The sequence below is a fragment of the Armigeres subalbatus genome, chromosome 3 (genome assembly GCF_024139115.2).
Source record: "Armigeres subalbatus isolate Guangzhou_Male chromosome 3, GZ_Asu_2, whole genome shotgun sequence".
Taxonomy (NCBI): domain Eukaryota; kingdom Metazoa; phylum Arthropoda; class Insecta; order Diptera; family Culicidae; genus Armigeres; species Armigeres subalbatus.
In genome coordinates this window covers 420,758-441,582 of record NC_085141.1, presented here as the reverse complement: position 1 = coordinate 441,582, position 20,825 = coordinate 420,758, and the positions used below count along the sequence as shown (strand labels likewise).

Genomic DNA, 20,825 nt, shown 5'->3' with positions numbered 1-20,825 from the left:
AATTTTAGTAAAGAATTACGCAATATTTACATACTTACCATATTCCGCTTATTGTGAACGTTTTAAAAATTGCTCCAAAATCGCATTTAAACACTGTATAGCTCGTCTCCGTCGCACACTATTTGTATTAATTGAAACTTTTTCTTTGTCTTACCCACAACGAGTCTAGGAGTATTCCGAGAAAAGCCAATGTCTTCGGATAGCTTATGGCTATGTTTTCACATCAAATTTGATTGCATAAACACACAAAGAACGAAAAGTTTTCCTCTCGTTTGAGGTGTTTTTCTCTCTTCTTGGTATTGCTATATTCACACTGTTCAGTTCTCTTGGTTTTATTGGAAAATGTAAACTGTTTTCACACTCTCACTCTCGTTCTTTCTTGATCTCACCAGACTGGAGTGTTTTCGTTCGCCAGAGCAGAATGGAGATTCAGCACACAGACATCAGTCGCACTCATATGAAACAAAAACTTTCCAATCAATTATACATGCGGGTGGTTATTCCTACTAATTCCAACATGTAACAGTTCTAAAAAAGGAACAACCCAAAAACTGTTTGCAGAATTATTGAGTTTTTTTCTTTTGGATTATAGCTTGATGAGCACACATTTTCACGTACGTATAATATTACAAGCTCACACTACCCATGAATGGAAATTTTCCATCCGGGGAGTTATGTCCTACCCTCAGCGTCCTTTCATGGACATTTTTCTTCTCTTCCAATCACTACACATGATTTTGAACTTTTATAAGCCGGAAATAAGGTTCAAAGGAATGATCGTTATCCAGATCCTGTTAATATGTTGAATAAAGTTACCAATAACGCTTCAGAAATAATCACATGAAATGTATGAAAATTTTCACGCCCTAGTTCCGTGCAGCAAACAGGTAGCCTCCGAGCTTAGCAACGTCAAATAAAGAACTGTGATGAAAATTCCGTGAACCAATGAATTTCACCATAAATTTTCGATTGCCTTCGTTCAAAGTTCGGTTCTGGATGCGTGAGTTGCTCACCAACACATTCGCTCTGGAAAATGTAACTTGTAAATTCACTGCAAATCACTGAAGGGTGGGTGTTCTAATAAATATTTAATGGTAGCTATCTAATAATGCATACCATATCTGTTTATTCAATAGTTTGGTATACAACACATTTTCAAATTACAATCAAATCCTATCACTGTATATCAAACTACAGATATTCTTTACATTTTATCTTCACATTATAATACGAAACTTGCGACCGTTTATTTGAGCTGACACGTGTGAAATGAGCTTTTCTAGCTAATGCAGGCCGGTTTATAGCGATGCCTTGCTTATCATCGATCGGAAAACTTCGGAAAATGTAGAGGGGAAGTGCTTTTCTCCTCGATGTTCCAGCTGTACACAATGTGTATTGATTTGTTAGATCCGGCAAAACTGGACTACAATTTTTGTGTTTATAGAATAGTATAGCCAAAACGTAATTTCTGTTAACTATTGAATTGACAAATAATGATATTTTTTTTCTGTATTAGATTGTGTGTGTGTGTTTTTTTTTCTTTTTTTTATTAATTATATTTTATTAATTTTATTATTAATTAGGTAATCTTGCTTCTATGGAAGCTTGCTTCCACCGTGGTGGGAGGAAAAACCCTCGACTGAGGGAAAAAACCTCCTTTACTTGTTTTGTTACCTTGCTTACCCTCGGACCGCAAGATAAACTACTACTACTACTTCATGGATACTACCATTCCTATTCGTGTCTTTACCTAAACTTCTCCGGTACTACCAATATGCTTTACTTCGGAAAAGTCGGCCTGTTGTGCTGTTCAGCACCACTGCTTTATACTATCGCCGGTGTACCCAGCCTTCACCTTGAAGTGACTGGTGTCTCGGCGACTTTAGCAGCTAATTCTTCACACTCTACTCGGACTCGTGCCAACGGGGAATCTAACTTACTCCGACAGAAGTACGCTAACCAGACGAGTGCCAAGGTCAGTCCAGCGATTCCGGGGGAGCAGAACGTCCGGTTCACTGGTGCCCTGACGACCCGTAACTGGTTGTATTTCATCGCGAACTACTCGGTCTAGTCCCCGACGACGGATCTAGCCTACGCCTCCCGATACCGATGCTCTTTGGTCGTTACGCCATTTCTTCTGCAACTCGGATAAAATCCGTGTAGCTACCCTGTAGACTACATTCCATGTGCTTTCCTCTCGGCACATTTTTTCTATCACGTTCTCTTGGTTTAAAACGTGTATTTCCCTTCGAACTGCCTCAAACCTGGAACATTCAAAGATCACGTGTCTCCTCGATGTTCTCACACTCCGGGCAAAATGGCGAAGCAGCATGCCCAAACCGATGTAAATACTTCCTGAAGCAGCCGTGGCCTGACAGGAACTGTGTCAGGTGAAAGTTTACTTCGCCATGCTTTCTGTTCATCCACGTTGACAAGTTTGGAATGAGTCGGTGGGTCCACCTTCCATTGTCCGTACTGTCCCATTCATGCTGCCACCTCTCCATTGAAAGGATTCTCTCCATCTTTCTCACGTTTCTCGTGTCTTTCCGATTATAGCACTCAATATCTTCCGCTAGGCTGATGCAGATAGGGACCATCCCGGCGATAACGCATACTGCCTCCGACGATATCGTTCTGTTGACTCTCGCGAGTCGTAGTCTCTCGTAGTCGCACTTTGTAGCCTTCTACGGTTCCACTTGGTTTCCAGCGCATTATCCCAAGCGGGGACTCCATACCGCAGTAACGAGGACGCGACACTAGCTAGTAGACATCTGGTGCTACTTCTTGGACCGCCAACGTTTGGCATGATCCTTGCTATTGCGTTCATAGCCTTCGCCGACTTTTCGCAGACGTAAACGACGTGGCTATTGAAATTTAGCCGGTCATCGATCATCACCCCCAGATGTTTCAGTGATCGCTTCGATGCAATCGCATGATCACCAACGACGATCTCCATCCGCTGAATCGCCTTACAGTTTCTGACTAATAGCACCTCCGTCTTATGGTGAGCTATTTGCAGCTTCACTCCGTTCATCCAGCTCTCGATCATTGCTATCGCCTCCGTCGCCAACACCTCTACTTCTTCAAGTGTCTCTCCCATCACCGTCAGTGACACGTCGTCCGCAAAACCCACGATTTTAACTTTTCTAGGCAAACGCAGACTCAGGACTCTATCGTACATCCCGTTCCAAAGAGTTGGACCGAGAATGGAGCCTTGAGAAACGCCCGCTGTAACCCGCATCGACTTACGCCCTTCGTTAGTGTCGTACACCAACACTATGCACTGAAAGTAGCTCTTCAGGATATGGCAATGGCACAGGTAACCAGGAACCCGCATTCTTTGCAGCGCTGATGCGATGGCTTCGAAACTGGCACTATTTAACGCATTTTTTACGTCTATTGTTACCACAGCGCAATATCGATCTCCTCTTCGCTTCTGTTTGGACGCCTTCTCAGCGCTCTCGAGTACTGTCCGAATAGCATCCACCGTCGATACTCCTTTGCGGAACCCAAACTGCATCTTCGACAGTCCGCGCTCGCCTCGTACATTTCGCAAGCCTATTCAGGATAATCCTCTCCAGGAGCTTCCCGAGTGTGTCCAACAGACATATAGGTCTGTCCGGATCAAGGATGTTATCGATCATTTAGTAATTTGCGTTCGATCATTTAGTAGTTTGTCGATAACTCATCCCAGAAGCTGAATTTCAAAATGTGTTGTATGGTGGACTTCTAGTGCGAAGGATTTTCGACAACTCTACCTAATAGTTCGTTGTCTGAATCCCACTAATAACGGAGCTATAGTTTCAGTAACTTAGACTAAATGATAACAAAATTCCTATCATTTAGTTAAAGCTACTACAACTAGCGCTATAGCTCCGTTATTAGTTGAATTCTAACAACAAACCATTAGGCAAAGTTGTAAATAAACCTTCACACTAGAAGCCCACCATACAACACATTTTGAAATTCAGCTTCTGGAATGACTTATTGACAAACTACTAAATGATCGAACGCAAATTACTAAATGATCGATAACATCCTTGGTCCGGATTACCCGGAGGCTTTCCTGGTTTCGGCAGCAACACCAGCTTCTGAATCTTCCACATTTCTGGGAAGTTGCCTTCGTCCAGGCACTTTTGCAGCACTGTTCTGAACATATCCGGACATGCCACGAGCGCAGCTTTCACCGCCACGTTCGGTATTCCATCCAGACCAGGGGCTTTCTTCGTCTGCAGGCGCTTCGCCGCTTCTGCAAGCACCTCATTGGACACTTGTTGGTACTAAGCGTTTGTTTTTTCTTCTTCTTCGTATAATGGGCCTGGTGGGCATCTTCTCTCCATTTATTGTGTTAATCTGGGAAACTTCAACATGATGGTATTAATAATTCTGCTTATGGAATCATCCCACCCATTTTTGGCCCTTCATAGAGAAGTTTGATGAAATACAAATAATAAAATAGACAGTATCAAATCGTTTGTCAGATATGACCAGTGTTATAGGCAGGTGCCTTGATACAATAATATTATTATCATCATCATCAATTAGGCGTATAATGAGCCTGTTCGCGCGTCACTTAGACGGGTTCTTTCGGACACCTTTCAATTTTTTAAAACTCGCGACGTATTGAACATAAAAACACTTTATTGCGCGAACATAGAAAACGTACTCTTTTATTGACGACACGAGAGGCGAGATAAATTAGTTCTTCTCGCGACGGTTGTTTATTCTGAACTAAACTTTACATATGTGCATAAACAGCTGATCAACGATCGGGAAGCGATCGCAGCACAAGGGATGCATACCTACACGACACTTTCCGTGCGACATGAAACAGACCAAAAGTTTGCTGCAGAGAAAAGAGGAAGACTAGTTTTACAGATAGTGTGGAACATGTTTGGTCACTTATTTTCTGTCTGCTTCAGACTGGCGCAACCATAACCGGCCGCCTTGAAATCCCTAATTTCAAATGTTCTTACTCTAACCAACGTTTGTTTTTAAAATCATTAGCTACGCTTCGCTATATACTATCTATGTACTGTTGCTGATACGGGTGCCGGAGCTGGAGATGGACCTCATACAACGACGACGACAGCGAATTCATTGCTTCGAACTAGGTGCCTATATTTCCTGTAGTCTGTTCGTCGGCTGGTGATGCGGATGGCGACGTAGTTGTTTGTTTACCTCGATGAAAGTGAACGGCAAATGTAGTATCGTGTAGAATTTCCTGTAAAATCGGAACAACTTACCTGGCAGACAAGTTTATATGCCTGATGTTCCGTTAGTAGAAGCTGTCTGCCAGGTGGCATGAGATTGGTTGTAGACTGTGTAGTGTAAACAATGGATTGGATGACTCATTCGATGGACGCTGACACTGATGATGCATTTTCAGGTCTCGTCGACGATTATTCGAATAAAAGGGGTGCTTCACGACGAATGATGAGGACTTCTTGGTATGGACCACAATAACTTGGAATGCGATGACCGGATTTCTATGAGTACGACGACTTTGATGTAATTTTGAAGACTTTGTGGACTGTAAACTTAGATGACATTTCCTTGGATGACTCGATGTTTCACGATACATAGATGAATTCAGATTTCGCATGAAGATGACGATTGAGACGATGATGACTGGACGGTGTTGGACGACTTTTGCGATGGTTGACTTGACATTATTGGCTTCGAATACGGCTTCGACAAAATGGCATTCAGTGCCATGTGTGACGTTGGTGAACTCTGAATCGAATGAGAGGGTGCTTTTTTAAACTATAATGCTGAAATAAAAAACGACTTGCCTGAGTGGAGGCCCTAAGGCCTCCGTTGGACGCCCAAGCGGCGCCGATGATCCCTCTCTCTCGCTGCAACTGGTAGTTTTTCGCTTGCCTCCAAGCTCTGGTCAAATTCGATGGCTACGGTGAAGGATGCTGAATTCAATGTGCCAAGACGATCCGCATAGGTGGCCAAACCAGCGGATGATCACAGCATAAATTCAGTGAGGCAGAATTGCGCACCTCTGCCTCCGTTCGCTTCCATTGAAGTGTACCTCAAAATACCAAACGTGATTCGGAGTTTGAGTTGCTGGACAAGGCCAAATACTACCGATAGTCCTAGCCGAACTGCTGGACTAAATAGACGGGACTGGATGCACATGCAACTACCACCAAGGACACGACACATATTACCTCATTTCATTTTCGAGCAATTTTTGACTCAAGACAACTGATTCTGGTTAGTTGTCTGCAGTATTGGCTAGGCCAAATCTCCGGTAGGCATGTCTGGAGGAAAATGAAACGGTCACTTTTTGAAAAAAAGAAAAAATACATAACTTACTGGGTGTGCGGGGGCTTCTAGGCCCCCGCCGTTGGAGGAGTCCTAGTTCTCCCCATCGGATAACGAATTATTGTTTCTGATTGGCAGCACACAGATCTTAGAGATCGCTCGCTGGTAACTGCCGTCTTTTGTTCGAACGGTTACAACTCGTATGTTCCCGTCGGACCCTGGGTGAACTTCTACCACCCGTGCCAGTTGCCACTTTAACGGTGGCAAATTTTCCTCTTTAAGAACAACCATGGTGCCAACTGCAATGTTGTTCCTTTGTCGTGTCCATTTTGTCCTATTGTGGAGATTGGACAGGTATTGCTTGGACCATTTTCTCCACAATTGCTGGGTAAATTTTGTTTCCATTTCCCAAGCCGAAAGCCTATTCTCCGGAATGCCAGCAAGGTCAGGCTCCGGAATAGCAATCAGAGGCCGCTGGATCAAGAAATGTCCTGGTGTGAGGGCCTCGAAATCGTCCGGATCATTGCTGATCGGTGTCAGCGGCCTCGAATTTAAGATCGCTTCTGCCTTTGTCAAGAATGTCTGCATCTTGTCATACTGCAAAGCGCGAGTGCCAATTGTTCGCTTGAACAGGTTCTTGAACGATTTGACCGCTGATTCCCACAGTCCACCGAAGTTGGGCGAACGAGCTGGTATGAACTGGAACTCGATTCTATCTTCGGCAGTCTGCCGTAGTACCTCCTCATTGAATTGTTGGCTAGCGAATAGCTGCACAAGTTCATTCAGTTTCCGCCTGGCGCCAACGAAGTTAGTCGCATTATCTTATGAGCGACGGCTTCCCACAACGAGACGAAAAACGATGCAGAGTTCCCAGGAACGCCTGTGTGGTCAGATCCGCTGCTAGTTCTAAGTGTACCGCTTTGGTAACTAGGCATACATATACGGCCACGAAACACTTAATCGGCCGTGCTCGACGTTGCGGGTACGACACGTAGAATGGGCCACAGTAGTCTACTCCGACCCTTTGGAAGGGAAAACATGGCCGAACTCTTGCCGGAGGTAAATCAGCCATCAGTTGATCTTGGATTTTAGGTTTCGCACGAAAACATTGGACACATTCGTGGACCACTTGTCTTGCGAGGTTCCTGACGCTCGTGGGCCAGAATTGTTCTCGAACTGCCGATACCATCTGCTGCTGGCCAGCATGGAAGTACTTCCGATGGTAATAAACTACGATGAGTTTTGTGAGGGGATGACGGTGATCGAGGATGTACGGATGCTTCCGACTATCTGGTACGGCTGCATTACTCAACCGGCCGCCAACGCACAATATACCGTCGGCAAGTTGAGGATTCAATCCAGAGATTCTGGAACAGTCTTGCACCTGGCCGTATCTGGCGATATCTGCTAACTCCTGTGAGAAACTTTCTCTCTGCGATTGTTTCACCAGCCCATTGAGAGCATCGTCATACTCTTGGGAAGTGATGTAGCCGACCTTTCTGTTGAACCGATTTGCAGGCGATGCATTCCATTTAAATCGACGGATATGAACTGTCAACCGTATTAGATCTGCTAGCGACGAACGAAGGCCGAATATCTCGCTTGGTGAAATGGTTGGAAGGACAGCAACAACAACCTTCTCTTCCAAATCCATCTTGTCGATGCTGCTTTCGTCGATCCGCTTGGAATCAGGCCAGTATTGCCGATCCAGTATCAGCCAATTCGGTCCATGGAACCAGCGCGATTCATAGTGCAGTTGTGTCGGCGACATGCCACGGGAAATGATGTCCGCAGGGTTGTCTTCTCCAGCAACGTGGTTCCAGTCACTCCCTTTCGTAACGTGCTGGATTTCAGAGACGCGATTTGCTACGAACTGCTTCCATCTGGATGGCGACGATGACAGCCAACACACTACGATAGTGGAATCGGTCCAGAAATAACACTTGGAGTCTACGTGAATATTTTGACGACTTTCTCGTACAGGTGTGTGAGAAGCAGTGCTGATGACAGCTCTAGTCGAGGAATGGATAGAGACTTCTTATTTTTCTTCAAATTCTCGAGCGGAGCTACACGAGATTTGGAGGTCAGCAGGTGTACTTGAACGCTTCCGTCTGCTTCAACCGTGCGGATGTAGATGCAGGCACCGTAAGCCTTCATTGAAGCGTCGCAGAAGCCATGGAGCTCTACCAATTCGTTGTTGCAACTAGTTCCCACCCACCGTGGGACAGCAATGTCTACCAGACCTACCAAATTCCGCCGGTACTCACGCCACTGGTCTTGTAATTGTGGGTTCAGTGGATCGTCCCACCCACAGTCTTGTTTCCACAGCTCTTGTAGGAAAATTTTCGCCTGGACGATGACCGGGCCCACTAGCCCTATCGGATCAAATAGTCGAGAGGCATCTGATAGAACGCATCGCTTCGTTATTACTGCAGACTCATCCCAGCTTGGGGATCTGAAACGGAAGCAGTCGGTGCCGGGCTCCCAGGTCAAACCTAAAGTTTTTACGGCAGCGGACGACGAATCCAAGTCCAAGATCGTCCGTTCGTCTCTCAATCCCTCCGGCACCGCTGACAGCAATTCTTTGCTGTTTGAATTCCACTTTCGTAAAGAGAATCCCGCAGATTGCAGCAGTACTATGATCTGGCCTATGAGCAACTTTCCTTCTTCGATATTGTCCACACCAGACAGCATGTCATCTACATAGAAGTCCTTCCTGATGATTTTGGCAGCTCTGGGATACGCATCTTGGCCTTCATCTGACAGACGCTGAAGACACTTCGTTGCTAAGTATGGAGCTGCTGCCGTACCATACGTAACCGTAGCGAGAGCGAATGTTCGGATCGGTTCCGCAGCACTATCTCTCCAAACGATCCTCTGCAGCTGCTGATCATCTGGATTCAGCAGTATCATGCGATACATTTTGGCGACGTCCCCTACGAGAGCGAATCGGTGTGTCCGGAAACGGAGCGCAATGTCCACAATCATGTCCTGAACGACAGGTCCCACCATCAGAGCGTCGTTCAGGGAAACGCCGCTGGATGTCCGGCATGACGCATCGAAAACGACTCGCAACTTTGTCGTTGTGCTGTCCGGCTTCATAACAGCATGATGAGGCAAGTAATACGACGACGGGCTCGTTTCTTCCTCGGAAATCTCTCGCATGTGGCCCATGGCCAGATATTCGTTCATAAACTCCACGTATTGCACCTTCAACTCCGGATTGATTGCAAACCTCCGCTCCATCCCTATGAAGCGCTTGACTGCTGTAGATCTTGACTCGCCTAATTGCTGGATCACTCCTTCTTTCTTCGGCAACGTAACTACGTACCTTCCTTCTTCGTTCCTGAACGTTGTTCTGTCGAAGATTTCTTCACAGGTCGACTCTTCGACCGAAAATGTAGTGGCTGAATGACAAGTTTCCACTTCCCAGAACCTTGAAAGCTGTTCTTGTATCTCCGCCGTTGAACACACGTGAACTACCGAGTACGATGCACTAACAGGAACTTCAGGAACACGACCGGAAATAATCCATCCAAATACGGTGTCTTGCACCGTCGGACCATCATCCGTAGCTTTCCGTCTTTCCTCCTTCAGCAGTTCCATGTAATATTCAGCTCCGATTATAAGATCGATCGGTCCTGTTTCGTAGAACCTGGGATCCGCAAGAAGCGCCGAATCTGGGAGATTCCACGTTGTAACGGAGAAGCTTGCCGTAGGCAGTGACACGGTGAGCTTCGGCAGCACATGGAACTGCATTTCTTCGGCAAACGATGAAATATTTACCGATCTTGGACTAACTACGGCGGTAACCAGCCTGGTGGAAGCAATTTGAGTCGATCCAATGCCTTGAATCGCCAAATAGACTGGCATTTCGTCTAGCTTGAGTTTGCTAGCGAAACTTGATGTCATTAGACAGTGCTGCGAACACGAATCCAGCAGCGCTCGTGCCAGCACGGATCTGCCATAGCGGTCTCTAATGCTGACCAAGGCGGTGGATAAAACTATGTTTTGTGTCGGTGTTATGGGGAGGGCTACATGTGTTTGGCTTGTGGTGGCGTGTTCTGTGGCTGGCTGTGTGTGTGAGTCATGTGTGTTGGCAGTGTTAGCAGTCCGAGTCTGTTGGTTCGGTGGTGTAGATCGCTGTTGTGGCTGTCTGTGTTGTTGATTGACTGTCGGAGGTCTTGACTGCGTGGGTGGATCGGAGGATGTAGACTGTTCAATGTGCAGCAGTGTGTGATGCTTCTGGCGACACTGACGACACGTTCCCTTCTCGCACGTTCTGGCGAAATGCCCTGGATACAAACAGTTCCGACAAAGCTTGTTCTTGTTGGCAGCTTCAATCCTCTCCGACACGGTCATCCGTTGGAACCTGACGCACTGGAACACGGAATGGCGAGGTTCACTGCAAAACCAGCAGGTTGCTGTCGATTTGAATGTCGTATGGCACACCGCTGCATGGGACGATCGTTGTTGGTTGGAAGTGGAGGGTTTAAGTGGTGCCACAGACTGCAGCACAGAACAGTGGCTCTTGAGGAAGTCCATCAAGTCTCTGTACTTCGCCACTTCTTTGCTGTTGTGGTGGGTTTCCCACTGCCGTAAAGTCGCCAAGTCCAATCTTGTACACACCATGTAGGCTAGAATAGTGCTCCAGTCTGACGGCTTCTCACCGATTTTCTCCAGCATCTGCAGGTTTTTCTCGAAGTCGCCTATCAGTTGATTAAGCCCTTCATATGTCTCCTTCTTGAGGCTATCCACCGCGAAAAGAGCGTCAAGATGCGCTTTGACGATAAGTTTTTTATTTTCGTAACGACCCTCCAGTGCCTTCCATGCTACAGTGTAATTGGCCGCTGACAAGTCGATTGAACTAACTTCCTGTAGTGCATCACCAGACAAGGAGGACCGGAGGTAAGTGAACCTGTCGACATCTGATAGTAGGGAATTGCCGTGAATGAGACTTCGAAAGCTGTCCCGGTATGGCACCCAGTCATGAAGCTTTCCACTGAACGATGGCAGCTTGATCTCAGGAAGCTTCACTTTGCAAACTGGGATACCGCTTGCAAATCGAACTGCTGGCCCGTAGAAGTCGACGGTGTATTGGAGCCAACCACCTTGAAGGCCAGTAGGTCTGCCTTCAATGCATAGAAATTGTCTTCGAAGTCCCGCCTCACCTTGTCATTCGCCTCCGTCAACGCTTCTTCTTCTTGTTTATCGCCTTTCCCGACTGCGTCTTCTAAAAGCAGCTCAATCTGCATACGAATATCGATGAACTGGCCATATACTGTCTCCAATGCCTCCAGACGTACGCAGACCTGTCGCGCATCTCTGCTTGCTTGATATCCAGCAACGAATTGCTGAATTCCTTCAAGCGATTTTCTGAGCTGATGCTCCCGTTTATTTAGCGTTCTGAGATCTGGCATTACTCACTCCACAACACTGACACTTGGAACAATGTTTGGGAAACACTGTTCTGATAACAAATGCACTCCACTATATCTAAAGCAAATTCACAACACTGCGCTGGTCTCACTTTGCACAATAATCGACTCAACGAACCACCCAACGCGACCACGGATTGACAGAACGGCAGCAAGTGGAATTCAACCTTATATGAACCAACGAGACAACAAATTCCAGCAAAAAACCGAGACCAAATCAGACTTTGATGGGCGGACAACAGGGCTACTGCTCTAAAAAGAAGATGGACTCACATGCATTTCAATAAATTTATTATTCAACAGCCACAGAGCTTAGCAAGCAAAACATGCAATTCGCCACCAATTTCATGCCCTACTCCCTTCTAAATATTTCCGTGTTCCATTAATCCGTTTTCCATTCGCCCCTGATGTACTTTCGTCGTTGCTGTTGTCGTCGAAACTCGCTCCAATCCTGGGACAATCCTCCAGCTTTGCATTCACTTCACTCAAAAATGTCTTCGTTCTATTCACGGCACAGTGTGACGAATGGCGCCAATTCGCGAAGAAAGCTGCTTTCACTGCCCCGTCACAATAGCGTATCGTCCATCACAGCTAGTGAACAATCGCTTCCTTGAACTGTCCTTCAAGCACAAAATGTCCGAGAACCTCCACGGGGGTATAATCCGGTTCGTGGGACCAAATGTTCGCGCGTCACTTAGACGGGTTCTTTCGGACACCTTTCAATTTTTTAAAACTCGCGACGTATTGAACATAAAAACACTTTATTGCGCGAACATAGAAAACGTACTCTTTTATTGACGACACGAGAGGCGAGATAAATTAGTTCTTCTCGCGACGGTTGTTTATTCTGAACTAAACTTTACATATGTGCATAAACAGCTGATCAACGATCGGGAAGCGATCGCAGCACAAGGGATGCATACCTACACGACACTTTCCGTGCGACATGAAACAGACCAAAAGTTTGCTGCAGAGAAAAGAGGAAGACTAGTTTTACAGATAGTGTGGAACATGTTTGGTCACTTATTTTCTGTCTGCTTCAGACTGGCGCAACCAGAGCCTTTAGGACAATTGGTGCTATTGCCACGACTGGTACATCTTCCATGAGTTTACAACGAATTATTTTGATATGTATTGCTGTATTGGTTTTATGTGTTTTTTATACTTTCCCACTGTGCGGTCTCAACAAAAGCAAGGATGATAATGCGCATGTCTCCATATATCCGAATAGTACCGAATTTTAGCGAATGGGAAATGGGCGTAGGACAAAATTACCTCAGTATTCATTGAATAGACAACAACGTGTGTATGTGAAAAGGCTTATTCAAGTTCATTCTTTCAGTATTTGTTTACTTGTAATGACCATTAATCACTGTTATCTACCTTTATGAGCTAGTTACAAGAACCGGTTGTAATTATTATTCTATTATAAATAAAAAAATCCATTATAAATAAAAAATGCACAACCATTTTCGAATTTAGAGATTAAACAAAGCAAAATATCCTAGATATGGGGACCATAATGACCGTGGTTAAAAAAAATACAAAATGGAACGTCGTTTTACAATATAAGACCAAAATGTGTATGAAGAACTTAGGAATATTCTATCCAAAACGATGCGTGTATATTTCAGCACATGTTTTAGTACACAAATTGTTCTAAGTACAGGTCTACAGGATCAAATACAAAGCCAATAAAACCTACATACATTCCCGGCCAAAAGTTTGGGTTCACCCTCGAAAAATATAGGCAAAAGTTTTTGGCCGTATTTTGCCGTCTTACATCCGATTGCGTGTATTGTTAGCTCAGTACATAGATTAGGAGTAGATCTTGCATCGTAGGTATTTCAAACGAACAATTTCCATTTTTTATCTACCTACTAAAATATTACTTTAAGATACACTTTTTTCCTAAGTTTATGTAGTAATAATATGTTGATTTTTCTCGAAGTTGAGCCCACAAAATTTCGAAATAAAAAGTGGAATGAAATCCAATTTTAATCATTTTTTTAAAGGCATTGATGAAATTTCGGCGGAAAAATTTTGTTTTATTTTTAAACATCAAAATATTCACTCAAGTGCCATATTCCAGACATTTCTCAGCCAAAAAATGTAATATACTCAAAAAAACGTCAGCTTATCAATTTGTCGAAACTGGCCTCTGATTGATGATCGGCCACACCTACACTCTGTGATTGACGGTGGATGGATCGACAGTTTGCCATTCTTATATAAAAATATGGACGAAAATAACATAATAACCGCGCAACAACAATTATATTTCCTCGAAAACGCACTAAAACTATTTAACATGTGATGGAAAACGTGACGCAGCCAATATTATCTCAGCTCTAAATCATTCTAGAATTTGAATCCTTTGTCTACCAGTTCAATTACGCTTAGCACAACATTGATAGTAACAAAAGATATTTTAGTTACAAGATAATGATTTTCGCTGTCGTCGCTGTCCGAAACATCTTTTGCTGGCGAGGATAGGATGCTAGAGGTCAATGAAGGTAAAATACTTACGATTTGACAGTTCGGTACTCAACATGTTTCGAACAGCAGAACAAATGGAACCGAAGCGACAATCTCAATCGTAAATAATTCGGATGGTCTCTATGGGCCTGTATGATATCGATATAATGGGTTGTTATTGATTTTGTACCGTGCGTTTTTGACAAAAAATCTAAATTCAAGAATGATTTGGAGAACATAGAACATCTGCAGGACTATTGGCTGCATAACGTTTTCCTTCATATGTAAAATAGTTTTGGCACATTTTTTATTGTGCAATTTCCGTTCATATGAAAGGGATCAACTGTCGATACATCCACCGTCGATTACAGTGTGTAGGTGTGGCCCATCATTAATTTGAGGCCAGTTTCGAGAAATTGATGAGGTGACGATCATTTTGGGAATATAAACATGTAAATATGACAATGCTTGATATATTGCTATGTATAATTCGAGTTAATATATGACCCGATATCCTAAGAATGAGTTTTTGGGCACTGTAGAAACGGCAGAACTACACTTCAGACCATATTCGGCTAAAATTGAATTAAAACGCATATCATGAGAGTGACCCCAAACTTATGACCGGTTCACCATATAGTGGGTGAACCCAAGCTTTTGGCCGATCCATGCCGATACATGTACTTGAGTAAACATTTTGATTTAAAAAAAATAAAACAAAATTTTTCCATCGAAAATTCATCAATGTCTCTCATAGATGATTCAAATTGGGTTCCATTCCACTTTTTATTTCTCAATTTTGTGGGCTCAATTTCGAGAAAAATCAATATATTTTAACTACATAAATTTAAGAAAAATGTGTATCTTAAAGTAATATTTTTGCGGATAAAAAATGAAAAATTGTTCGTTTTAAACACCTACGATGCAAGATCAACACACATGTACTGAGCTAAAGATACCCGCAATCGGATGTAAGATGGGAAAAATACGGCCAAAAACCCAAACTTATGGCCGGGAGTGTAAGTTCCGTAAAGGAGTATCCAGTAGCCTTGCGAGCAAAGGAGTAGGATTGCTAATTCAAAGCTGGCGAGTTCGATACTCGGTCCGGTCTTGGATGTTTTCGGATTGGAAACTTTCTCGACACCCTGGGCATAGTTTATCCATTTACTTGCCACATAAGATACTCATGGAATGGCGGGCATAGAAAAGCTTTCAATTAATAGCTGAAGAAATGCTTATAGAAGACTAAGTTGAAAAGCATACCAGGTTCCAATTGGGGTATAGAGCCATTGAAGCTCCTTAAAGCACATGCGGAAAATATCTAGACTAGATCTGCAGGCCAGAATAATTGGTTTTCCAGATGTTAAAACGATTTTTTTGTACATAGGGTAAATCCGTGTGAGATGCCACTCCTTTTTAAAAATCGATATATACTAAAAACAATACGTTAATTTGAAACTCCTTATTGTTTTGGATAGTTTATGGATCCTACTACATAGTGTAGAAGTCATTTTTAAAACAAACAAAAAATCAGGTTTACGAATAAAAATGTCGAATCTGATTGTGATGCCACACCTTAGGGGGAGACGCCGCACGTGAAGAATGAATTGAGACTATATATTTTTTGTGATGAACGATATTTTTTCAGAAAAGCATAATCATTTATATTTGTTTTGCTACTCAAAAACAAAACAATTCTCGTGTCTACTGTGTTATTATACACAGTCGAGGATATTAGTCATTATTTGGCTTCTACTGCATTGAGATCCTTGTGCAAATATCAATCATTTCGGAGCATGTTATTAATAAAGGAACAGTAGATTGCTCAATTGTATAGCATTGTATAGCATGGTATAGCCAACAACGATTTATACAATCACATATGCTATGCTATGTTATTAATAAAGGAAACAAATATCCTAGGACGTCTGGATTTTTTGGGATCCTCCCTCCAATTCCATGGAAATTATAAATAAACTATGAATTATGAATTAATGAATTATTAATGATGTTAATGAAAAATTCTCGAACAAATTTCGAAATTTCCAAATTCGTTCTAGAATTTTCAAGAATTTAATTTTATTATAGATTTTTTTTTCCAAATTTTAACTGGAATTCTACTAGTTTTCCACGATAAATTCTTTAGTTTTAGGACACTTCAGAATATTAACCAAAAAATCATCTGGATTTTCTAGGGAAAATTCTTCGTAATTTACTTAGAATATTTTTTTGAATTTTACTATAGCAAATTATAACAAAAAATATAACCACGAGAAATTCGTCTCAGTTATTACGAAAATCCCAATTCTTTTCAATTTTCTCGCTGAATTTCTTTGAATTTTCACGAGCGTTTACTCATATGACTCTTTCAAGCATAATTGTTTATTGAAACCACATTTAAAAAAAAATCGTTTTCTCCAGAACAATACGTTTAATTATTGTTTAGATTTAGATAGTTAAGGTGTGTAGAAGTCAATCCGGGTGAGCTATCACACCACAGTTAAACGAATTATTACCTTAAATCTATTTAAAAAAAATAACTTTATTCACTTATTAATCTTACTGTCTAAGTCCTAAGCTAATCAAAAACTGACTTGCTACATTGTGATGGTTGCTGATATTTATAAATGGTAAAAAGTGTTTTTTTTTTGACTCCTTGTTTTGATTCGATAATGTTAATTATCCACATAGAGAGACACCACACGTGGAAAATGTTATTTACACAGATAGAAAAAGTTGTTGAAATTTACACGAAAGTAATGCACTTAAAGGGAATGCCAAAAAGAGCGTAAATTTAAACGATATTATCACCTGAATGTATGCAATTTTTATTGCATTATGTCACTTTTTATACGAATAAGTGTCATAATGCTATGTACATTGCATACATTTAGGGCGAACTTTTTGGAAAAGATCCATGTACGCCCAGAATAGTGTAATTTTCCACGTCTTTATTTTTTACGCGTCGATTACTTTTCATTATTTTTTTCTGTGTATTTATTTATTCAGACTAAGGCCGAAGTGGCCTGTGTGGTATATAAGAGTCTTCTCCATTCGGCTCGGTCCATGGCTACACGTCGCCAACCACGCAGTCTACGGAGGGTCCGTAAGTCATCTTCCACCTATGATCGATCCACCTTGCCCGCTGCGCACCTCGCCTTCTTGTGCCCGTCGGATCGTTGTCGAAAACCATTTTCACCGGGTTTCTGTCCGACATTCTGGCTACGTGCCCGGCCCACCGCAGTCGTCCGATTTTCGCGGTGTGAACGATGGATGGTTCTCCCAGCAGCTCATGCAACTCGTGGTTCATTCGCCTCCTTCACGTACCGTCCGCCATCTGCACTCCACCATAGATGGTACGCAGCACTTTTCTTTCGAAAACTCCAAGTGCGCGTTGATCCTCCACGAGCATCGTCCAGGTCTCGTGTCCGTAGAGAACTACCGGTCTAATGAGCGTTTTGTAGATTGTCAGTTTGGTACGGCGGCGAACTCTATTCGATCGGAGCGTCTTGCGGAGTCCAAAGTACGTACGATTTCCAGCCACTATGCGTCTCCGAATTTCTCTGCTGGTATTATTTTCGGCAGTGAGCCCAAGTACACAAATTCTTCTACCACCTCGATTTCGTCACCACCGATGCAAACTCGAGGTGGGTGGCTCACATTGTCTTCTCTTGATCCTCTTCCTATCATGTACTTCGTCTTCGACGTGTTGATAGCTAGTCCGATCCGCTTGGCATCCCTCTTCAGTCTGATGGAGGCTTCCTCCATCTTCTCAAAGTTACGTGCCATAATATCTATGTCGCCGGCGAAGCCAAATAGCTGAACGGACTTATTGAAAATTGTACCACTCGTGTTAATCCCTGCTCTTCGTATTACCCCTTCCAAAGCGATGTTGAATAGCAGATACGAAAGACCATCACCTTGCCGTAACCCTCTGCGGGTTTCGAAGGGACTCGAGAATGCCCCTGAAACTCGAACTACGCACATCACCCGATCCATCGTCGCTTTGATCAACCGTGTCCACGTGATGAACTTATCTGTAACATAAAAAATCACGATAAAAAAGTTAAAAAAAATCAACCTTGTCAGTTTATCCGGAAATCCGTGTTCGTGCATTTGCTGCCATAGCTGATCCCGATCGATTCATATCCGGCTTTGAAGTCGATGAATAGATGATGTGTGGGCACGTTGTATTCGCGGCATTTCTGCAGTACTTGGCGAATGGCAAACACCTGATCCGTGGTGAAGCGTTCACCCATAAAACCCGCCTATTACTGCCCCACGAACTCCCTTGTAATTAGTGCTAGTTGACGGCATAAAATTTGGGAGAGTACCTCGTAGGCGGCGTTCAGCAATGTGATTGCGTAGTTGATACAATTCAGCTTATCGCCCTTTTGGTAGATGGGACACACGACACCTTCCATCCACTCCTGTGGCAAAACTTCCTCCTCCCAAATCTTGGTAATGACCCAGTGCAGCGCTCTAGCCAGTGCCTCTCCACCATGTTTAAATAACTCTCCTGGTAGGTAGTCAACCCCAGGGGCTTTGTTGTTCTTCAGCCGGTCAATCTCCTCCTGGATTTCCTGGAATTATGTCCTGCGCGCGATATCCCAGGTCCATCACCATACCGCCATCTTCGTCTGCCACATCGCCATTCAGGTGCTCTTCGTAGTGCTGCCGCCACATTTGGATCACCTCACGCTCGTTCGTAAGAAGGTTCCCGTTTATGTCCTTACACATATCAGGCTGTGGCACGTGGCCCTTACGTGAACGGTTCAACTTCTCATAGAACAACGTGGAAAATGTTGGAGGAATGAGATTAGGTGTAGATTTTTTTGCGACGAGAATAAAAAAAAATCGGACTGTACTATTTACATTTAAAAAAAGTCAAATCCGGGTGAGCTACCACACTACATGAAGAGACGCAAAATATTGATTTTTTTGCGACGAACGATTTTTTCAAAAAAGTATAATCATTATTTGTATTTCAACCCAATAACAGACAAATTCATCGCAACTTTTTGTTTCTTTCTTTTTTTCTTGAACATATTGCGTCTTTCTACATCAACGACTTTTTGCCTTTCTCGTACACAAAGTGTAAGTAAAGGCCCATAGTTTTAAACAATAAAACCTCCACGAGCCGATATTGATGGGATCGAGTCATCGAACATCGACTCAGCTCGACGCATTGAGATGATATTTTTTATAGAGGGATGAAGGCAAATCTGCAAACAGACACCTTAAATTATCACTCAGGGAGTGGGGTTGACAAATGGTCGACCCACTAATCCCACCCAAGTAGCGGGTTTCGCTGCTAATACCATGGTTTCGCTCATTCACGCTCACACAGGCACTCATCCCGTGTGAGGCTTACTTGGGTGCTCTCTCTAACATACCCTCTGACACACCCTGACATTCTATCTGACGCACCATATGAGTCTTACTTGCATGCTCACCACTAACATACCCTGTAAGTCTTACTTGGGTGCTCACCCTTTACGCACCATGTGAGACTAACTTGAATGCTCACCCTACCACCTGATTCACGCTCTAGCACACCAATTTGAGACCTATTTGGGTGCTCACTCTAGCAAACCCTGACACACGCTCAGACACACCATGTGGGACTTACTTAGGTTCTTACTTCTGGCATGTCATGCGTGGTGATTTGGGTGCTCGCCCTTAACATACCATGTGAGTCTGACTTGGGTGCTCACCTCTAACATACCACGTGAGGCTAACTTGGATGCTCACTCTTCTCTCCTCAGCCATGCCTCGAGGTGTCGATAGCGATAGGTACCAACAGTTCTACGCTACGACCCTTCTACCTCGGCATGTGCAGCCCGTACTAACACCTATGCGCTCACTCTTCTGCCATGCCTAGTGGTGGCGACTGCGGTTGCCACCCGCTGCGACACTCGTACCTCGACATGTGCAAACCTCCTCCAGAAGTAATGCTGGAAAGCTGTCCCGGGGGAAAATTAGGGTTGGAGCCCAAGGAGGGTTTAGTGGATGAGAGTCTCACACTCCAGTACACTGCCATGTGGTAGCTTGGCAACTGCTTTCGCTCTAACTAACCAATCACAAGTTAATCATGCTTGTCGACTTCCGCGACGGTGCGCCAGATTATCTGCAAGGTACAGGCAATTTGAGTGGTTGCAGTCTAAACTGCGTTCCACTTCTTTACCGCCTGAAACATCCTCTGGATGAGGTTATCCGGGGTTGTGTCCGGTTGTGTCCGGTTCTGTAAACGTCTACCATAGCTCTTCTTTCGACGTCGAAACGAGGACATACGAACAGTATGTGCTCTACAGTTTCATCAACACCTGGGCAGCCAGGGCAGACGGGGCTCCCCGCGTGCCCAAACCAAAATTGTGTCAGATGGAAGTGAACTTCCCCGTGAGGTCTCCCCACCCTGCGCGATATGTTAGGTATCAGCCGGTGGGTTCACCTACCTTTAGAAGAGTTATCCCACTCGCGCTGCCATCTGGCAAGCAATGTAACCCTGATGCGTTCGTATGCTCCTCTGGTGCCACGTAGCTCGAAACAACCCTCGTCTTCCCGGATGACCAGCTCGACTGGCATCATGCTCGCTATCATGCATCGTGTGATTTCGTGCGGTAGGCAGAT

The 20,825-nt window shown here is 43.9% G+C and overlaps 2 protein-coding genes across 8 annotated transcripts in view; both read right to left on the bottom strand.

Annotated features, from left to right (window-relative positions):
* The window catches only part of LOC134224264 (1-phosphatidylinositol 4,5-bisphosphate phosphodiesterase epsilon-1-like), a 66,843-nt gene extending 65,605 nt beyond the window's left edge, over nucleotides 1-1,238 (bottom strand). Inside the window, exons 1-2 of one of the 7 annotated variants that reach the window (XM_062703593.1) lie at nucleotides 1,117-1,238; nucleotides 39-528 (exon numbers count right to left, since the gene is read on the bottom strand). The gene's annotated coding sequence lies outside the window, so the exon portion shown is untranslated. Of the gene's footprint in view, nucleotides 1-38; nucleotides 1,090-1,116 lie in introns of those variants that run through there. The other 6 variants (XM_062703595.1, XM_062703592.1, XM_062703596.1 and 3 more) reach the window with 6 other exon arrangements.
* Nucleotides 1,239-6,372: 5,134 nt separating this feature from the next.
* LOC134221410 (uncharacterized) lies at nucleotides 6,373-11,699 on the bottom strand. The gene is made up of 4 exons (XM_062700601.1): nucleotides 11,317-11,699; nucleotides 8,234-11,197; nucleotides 7,131-8,162; nucleotides 6,373-7,072 (listed from the first exon to the last, which is right to left on the bottom strand). The coding sequence occupies exons 1-4, from the start codon at nucleotides 11,697-11,699 to the stop codon at nucleotides 6,373-6,375; spliced, it is 5,079 nt and encodes a 1,692-aa protein (XP_062556585.1).
* Nucleotides 11,700-20,825: the final 9,126 nt, after the last annotated feature.

Coding starts and splice junctions, on each gene's coding strand:
- LOC134221410 (XM_062700601.1), bottom strand. CDS start 11,699: ATGCCAGATCTCAGAACGCTAAATAAACGGGAGCATCAGCTCAGAAAA. Junction 8,163..8,233: donor AAAGTCGTCAAAATATTCAC/GTAGACTCCAAG, acceptor GTCGCCATCCAG/ATGGAAGCAGTTCGTAGCAA. Junction 7,073..7,130: donor GGAACTCTGCATCGTTTTTC/GTCTCGTTGTGG, acceptor CGTTGGCGCCAG/GCGGAAACTGAATGAACTTG.